We start from the raw sequence: 7500 nt of genomic DNA, 5'->3' as shown, positions 1-7500 counted from the left end.
ACTGATTACACCCGCTTAGAATTATTATTATTATTATGTCATAATTATCGCCATCACCATTACCACTACCATCATCATCATCACCATTATTATCTTCATTATCATCATCATTATGCTATCAATTTTGTTTTAATGACACAGGCGTCTCCCTCTTAAAATCAGGATAAATACCTTTTCATTATAATCAGTCTGAAGACACAGGCTTCCTCAGATTTCGCGCAGAAACTAACCATGCCATCATTACAAACTCTGTCATCCCGTATTATATTTCAAACGACCAACTTTTACCAAATCCCTTGGGTCGGACTTTCAATCAAGAGGTCATATCACTTAACATAAACACCAAGTTATTTTCAAGTGCATCGCCTTGAACAGGAAGATGCCAAATAAGCTGTGTTTTTAAACTAAATGCGCCGCTTTTACAAGTTTTGTCCTGTGAAATGTTTTTTTCTTTTCTTTTCTTTATTTTAGATGGTTCCACAAGTTCTCAGCCACCGAATAGGTTAAATGACCTCACCTAAATGCACTTTGGAGTGAATTTTAGGATTTTTTTCTATGCTATTGTAATCGATGTTATTGTTGCTAAGATTGTGAGTATTGTATCATGTCATTAATACAAATTGCTATATCAGAATCATAGATAACACCTCCAGAAATCAAGGAAAAATAATAGACAGGTGAGAGATTTAGAAACTAGTGATTGACTCCATGGTGACTAAGCACTTCCGGAGCCATCTATATGTACAACTACACAGAAAAATATCGTTAGAAAATCAAGCTAAGCAACTATACTTTTTATAATATAGTTATTATCATTACAAACCTGTTGGAATCCCTGATTTTCCAAAATTTGGGTATGTGGCTTATCTCAATATTGCAAGGCATATTCCATCCTCTTACGGGAATAAAAGCAGCTCGCAGTGAATCCATATGAATTCCAGACGACTGTTCGAGACATGAATCAGAACGAGACAGATTCGAAACCCAACACACCAGCCTCTCCGTAACATTAGGTTCTGATCGTTATGTTTCGAGACCCCTTCTAACGATAGTTTTCTGTGTAGCTGTACATACAAGTAATAATCTAAACTCACAGTGGGCATGGCGTAGGAATGGCATTCCCGGCGGCAGTGGTTAGGTCGTATTTTATTTATCCGTTTATCAGTTTGTGTACCGCTTAATATGCTTTTGTTTATTTTGTTGTTATCATGTATATATCATTATTATTGTTGTTGCCATTATTATTTTGTGATTAATATTATCCTTATTATAGTTATTATTACTGTCATTAATATTACGATTAGTATTATTATTACCATTATTATTATTATTATCATTGTTAACATTATCGTTATTATTAACATAATCATTATCATCATTATTATTAACATTATCATTATCATCATTATTATTAATAATATTGTTTTCATTATTATAAGCATAATTTATTATTTTTTTATCAGTTTCATTTTTCCTATTATTATCATTATTATCATAATGATGAAGTAAATAACGTTAATGATAACAGTACTATAAGTAATGATACTACTATTATTACACTACATTACTACTGATGATGATAATGGTGATGGTGATGCTGATGATGATGATGATGATGATAGTGATGGTTATGGTGATGATGATGGTGGTGAAGATGATGATGGTGATGATGATATTGATGCCGATGATGACGATCGTAATAATATTGGTAATAATAACAATTATCATTATTATCATTCCCTATTATGATACTACCACAACTACAACTAATACAACTGCTACTACTAGTAATGCTAATAATAACGATAACCATAGCGACCAAACTGAAATTAACATCAAAATATGTTAATATCTTCCATAGTGACGGCCAGATCCAAAGAGGAAACCATACCACAATGTACAGGATGAGGAAATATGCATCGAAATACCGAAACTGATACCTCCTTTCTACGCATTTCTTTTGTCATGCTGATTACATTAGTCTGCCCTAAAAAGATACTCGTTTTCTGCTGCGTAAGAATGTCTACCTATCTGTTTTTTGTTTCTTTATTATCATTATAATTTATTTGGTTATCGCTATTATTGTTATTATCTTTAGCATAATTGTTATCGTCGTCAATATTGTTATTATTATAAGAGTTATTATTATTATCATTTTTATTATTGTTATTATTATTAGTAGTAGTATCATTACTAATGTTATTATCATTATTATTAGTAGTATCATTATTATTTTTATTATTATTACTACTAATACTACTGCTACTAAAATCATTATTTATTTATTATTATTATTATCATTATTACCATTAGTAATATTCCTATCTTATCTTTATCATAAATCCTCCTTTCCCTTCTTTTCGACTTTTTATAGGTGCATAAAAGAGAGAGAAAGATTAAAAAGGAGGAAGAAAAGAATGAGAAGACGAAACAGAATATTGAGAATAATTAAGAGAAGAAATAAGAAACGGAAACTAAGGGGGAAATGAAAAAGAAAAAGAAAGAAAATTAAATAAAAATAAGTTATAGGAAAAACACAGCATAGAAGATATAAGAAGAAACAAGAAGGAAAGTTAAAGAGACGTGAACTAAGGGGACAATACCAAAGGGAAAGAGAACGAAAGAAAGAAAAAAATACTAAGTAAAGGAAACTACACGAAAATAGAAGAAAATGAAGAAGAAAGAGAGAAAAATGGAAGCAAAACAGAGAAAAAAATAATGAAGGAAACAAAAAAAGTGACACAAAACAGAACAAAATAATAACAAAAGCAAAAATAAAAAACGATAAAATAAAACATAAAACAACGCACAACAGAAAAAACCTGCAATCTTCCTGACCTTTTGGAAGAGTTTCACGAGGACATTCGTCGTGTCCAGTCGACCTCCCGGCTCCTGGTGCTGCTCGAGAAGGTTGATAAACTCCTTGCAGAAAGCGTATGTGACCTGCAAAGCAAATTAGGGAACCGATTATAAGGAGTTGCAAAAATGGAAGTGATGGTATTGGTGGAGAGAGAGAGAAAGGGAATGGGAGAGAGAGAGAGAGAGAGATAGACAGACAGAGAGAGAGAGAGAGAGAGAGAGAGAGAGAGAGAGAGAGAGAGAGAGAGAGAGAGAGAGTGTGTGTGTGTGTGTGTGAGAGAGAGAGAGAGAGAGAGATACGAGAGGGTGGAGAGAGAGGGGAGTGTGTGTGAGAGAGAGAGAGAGCGAGACAGACAGACAGACAGAGAGACAGAGAGAGAGAAAGGAAGTGGGAGGGAGGGAGAGAAAGAGAGAGTATGCGCGTGTGTGTGTGTGTGAATGTATGAGAGAGGAGTGAATGAGAGAGAGTGATTATCATTATATCTATCTATTTTTTCTATTTTTACCTATCCCTCTTTCTACCTACCCATTTGTCAATCTCTCGCTATATTAGATTTGAAAGGTATCATAATAATGAAAGAGAAGAAGACTGTAAAAAGACATTACATTTTTACATTATTTTCCGAAGGCAGCGATGTGGCAACCTGATATCTTTTTTGAAAAGGTCAGCGCTATCAGTGTTATAAATAGCCTTCTAATAATGCGCTTTATGTTGTTAGAAAATGTTTGGAGAGGATTCTTAGATCTTCTTTAAATATGAATAACAACGCCTTGTTACAGGGACATTAACTTAGCTTCTCTCTCTCTCTCTCTCTCTCTCTCTCTCTCTCTCTCTCTCTCTCTCTCTCTCTCTCTCTCTCCCTCTCTCTCTCTCTCTCTCTCTCTCTCTCCTCCACAAGTCGACCTCGATACCATAATCCTTGAAGTAGTTTGGAAGGATAGCTGTGTTGTGAAATATACTTGGTACTATTTCACAGTACAGTCCATTGGCCCCGTCCTCATTAGTGGCTGTGGTCGACAATGAACACTGGTGTCTTACCTTTATTTTCCATGGTGTATTAAATCTTACATTTACTAATAACATATTTCTGTACCTAGTTCCCTGACACTAGTGTGGGCAGTCGGTATTGCTCCTTTTTCCCGGAAATGGAGTCGTGATAAGCTCCAGCACACACCTTTTTCAGCGAAGCTGCCATTTCTGTCGTTTCCTCACTGTTAGCGGCTGCGCAAGGCATGAATAAAAGGTCAAGGCTTGTGGCGCCGCTCCCCTCTGGGGTTGTGTGGACGAGGGACGTGAGCTTGCTTTGGCCTGTTCGTTCTTTTCATTTTAGTGCGCACTTCAGCTCCTGGTTAAGGTTGCTCGATGCGATGGGGTGAAAATTTGGATACCGATGAATGGCCGATTTCCCGTTCCCAGGAGCCGATGGCACTCGCGTTTCGGGCGAGTGTCTTCGGCGGCGGTGGTGGACTGCAGTCTCTCTCTCACTCTCTCTCTCTCTCTCTCTCTCCCTCTCTCTCTCTCTCTCTCTCACTCTCTCTCTCTCTCTCTCTCTCTCTCTCTCTCTCTCTCTCTCTCTCTCTCTCCGTCTTGCACCTCATGGCACGGCTGGGGTCAAGCGACGACCCACAGGCACAGTATTGCTGGGGCTTGTGGGTCGTCGAGTGACCAGCCATATCTCAGGGCTATGGCATTTTCCAATTTCTGTTCTGGCTTAAAGAGAAATAGAAAAAAAATGTTTTTGATGATAGCGTGGCTAGACAGTTGCGGCAACGACTTTTAGTGTTATTTTCTTATTTTTCTTCTTTTTTTTCTCTGCTAGTTACGAGAGTTTCTTTCCGTTCCGTTGTCGGTTTGGCCTCCCTTGTATTTGTGATTTCGTTTCTTATTCGTTTTTGTTCTCTCATGCCTGGCTGTGCGTGTAGGCCTACGATACACTGGGTCAGGCTGGCTATGAGCTTAATAGAATTTTGAAATTCGGGGTTTAGAATTGTACTTGGCTTCGCCACACCCCTAGTGAAAGCGAGGAGTTCGAGTATGAATTTTTCTCTAGCCGTGAGATTTCGCCTATCCGATAGTGCTGGGATTTTTTTTTTTTTTTTTCCTTGGTGTTCCAACACGGTGTTCGATATTTGGCGCAGTCCGCATCAGGAAGTTCCATTTGTGAACTCCGTGTACACCGAGTGCAGTTCCATTTCCGCGCTTTGTACTCACATAACCACCCGTTCCCTCGTTTCCTCTCGTGTTTTCTGGCCTGCGTTGTTCCCAGGACTGCCCCCAGATGTGTCTCTCCGCTCGCCCTCATGTTCAGGTCTGTTCTTCTGGCCCGGTCGGGAAGGTCTGGTTTTCCAGTGAATACAGATTTCGTTGCATTGCAGTCCTATCCATATGGAATTCCCATGTGTTCCCATGGCATCCGATCACTTTCGTAAGTCCATTATTTTACCGGTTCCTGAGAGGTTCTCGGCCTATGCAACTTGTTTTACTTTCGCTGTGTTGTTGTTTACGTGGTCTTGCAGCCGAGGGAGACCGACTGCATACGTCGCCATTGCAACGGGGTCGCCTCGCGTTGTTCCCTCGGCTGACGCGAGCTCTTCTCAACTATTTTTTCTTTGTTGCTTATGTATACACCTCTGCCGGTACATTGTCGGTGTTTTTTTATGTATTGTGCAAAGCTTGGACGACTCCGATGTTATGTATTGCGACTTTTGTTTAGCACTATCTGCAGTTTTGGATTTATTGTGTGTTCTCTGACGAATGAGATGAGGTTATATAGGGACGGTTTTCAGGGCGTTTGGATGGGAAAAGGTGCTGTGTCTTCGCTTCTTATTAAGAAATCCAATCCCCTGAAGCAGTTATTTAGTTATTTAGTTACATTATATTTCAGCATTTCGCACATATTGTTAGGGAAGGAAGCAACAGCTATTTATATTTTGCTGTTTTTTTTTTTTTTCTTTCTTTTTTTTTTCGAGCATCTTGGTTTGCTAATACCGTCTCGGGGAAATTTCTTGTATTTCCCGTTGCTATGTTCCTTGTTTTATGATATCATCGCTCTGTTGTGATATCTTTGTATTTTGTATCTTCGCCTCTACCATTTCCTCAGGCTGTTAATTTCTCTGTTGATATGTTGATCATACTCTGAAGGTTGTATGACGTTTCAGTATTTGTGTGTATTACATGTACAGCATCGGGCTACCGTGGTCATTTTTCTATCTCTCTCTATCTATTTATCTATCTATCTATCTATCTATCTATCTATCTATCTATCTATCTATCTATATATATATATATATATATATATATATATATATATATATATATATATATATATACTTTTTCCTCTCTCTCTCTCTCTCTCTCTCTCTCTCTCTCTCTCTCTCTCTCTCTCTCTCTCTCTCTCTCTCTCTCTCTCTCTCTCTCTCTCTCTCTCACACTCTCTCTCTCTCTCTCTCTTTCTCACTCTCTCTCTCTTTCCGTCTTTCGTTCTTTCTCTCTCTCTTTCCTTCTTTCGTTCTATCTCTCTCTTTCTTCCTCTCCCTCTCCCTGTCTCTTTCTCTCTCTCTCTCTCTCTCTCTCTCTCTCTCTCTCTCTCTCTCTCTCTCTCTCTCTCTCTCTCTCTCTCTCACACACACACACACACACACACACACACACACACACACACACACACACACACATACACACACTCTCCTTCTCCCTCTCTCTCACACACTCTCCCTTTCCCGCTTTCTCCCTCCCCCCCTCTCTCTCTCTCTCCCTATCTCTCCCCCGCCTTTTCTCTCTCTCTCTCTCTCTCTCTCTCTCTCTCTCTCTCTCTCTCTCTCTCTCTCACTCTCTCTCTCTCTCTCTCTCTCTCTATCTATCTATCTATCTATCTGTCTATCTATCTATTTCTCTCTCTCTTTTACACACACGCACACATGTGCACACACAAACAAATAAATCCATCTACACCCCCACCCCCAACTTATAGAAGTTAATCAACATAACCAGAAAATAAATATCACAAGAAAATCCTGACGGTAAGTCTCTTCTTGCAAGCCTTGATCAGAACCAGAAAGAATGCATTGAAATCAGAAAGAAAAATATAAAGCTATTGTTTCTCTTCTGTACGATTATATTTTCTAATGGAAAAACTTCCTCCTGAAGTGGTGTTCGATGTACCATAAGGACTCGGAATCCAAGATGATGAGTTTTCTTCTCTGTTTCAAAAGAACGAATTCGTTGGTTTTCACTTTATTAGCTTCTCGGAAATCCCCAGTCCTCGCTCTTTTTACTAATGGGATTCCTTACTAATTACGTTAACTCGCAATATCTTTCTTAATGTGGAATAAACCTTTCTTTTCTCTTCCATTTTAGTCCGTTTTTTTTTCTCTCTCTCTTTCTCATCAAAATACACGTCTGCAGAATCTGGCTAAGTGCTTCTTATCTCTTTCCTTCCAGGAAGAGATTTCAGGGTTAATAACTTTTTTTTTATTATTCCTCCAGATATGTCTCTGTGTGCCTGTCAGTCTATCCATCTAGCTATGTATATATCTATCTGTCTATGTATATATCTTAACACACACACACACACGCACACACACGCACACATATACACACACACACACACACATACACAAGTGCACATACATACACACAAT

At 38.3% G+C, this 7500-nt stretch overlaps 1 protein-coding gene across 1 annotated transcript in view; it reads right to left on the bottom strand.

The window, feature by feature from the left end:
- Window positions 1–7500, bottom strand: part of LOC113824814 (pleckstrin homology domain-containing family G member 7) — a gene marked incomplete at its 5' end in the record, with an annotated part of 107075 nt that overhangs the window by 26853 nt on the left and 72722 nt on the right. Inside the window, 1 exon segment of the mRNA XM_070118989.1 lies at window positions 2839–2943. Within this exon segment, the coding sequence (XP_069975090.1) occupies window positions 2839–2943 (105 nt within the window).

This window comes from Penaeus vannamei, chromosome 43 (genome assembly GCF_042767895.1).
Source record: "Penaeus vannamei isolate JL-2024 chromosome 43, ASM4276789v1, whole genome shotgun sequence".
NCBI lineage: Eukaryota > Metazoa > Arthropoda > Malacostraca > Decapoda > Penaeidae > Penaeus > Penaeus vannamei.
This window is presented reverse-complemented; position numbering and strand designations above follow the sequence as displayed.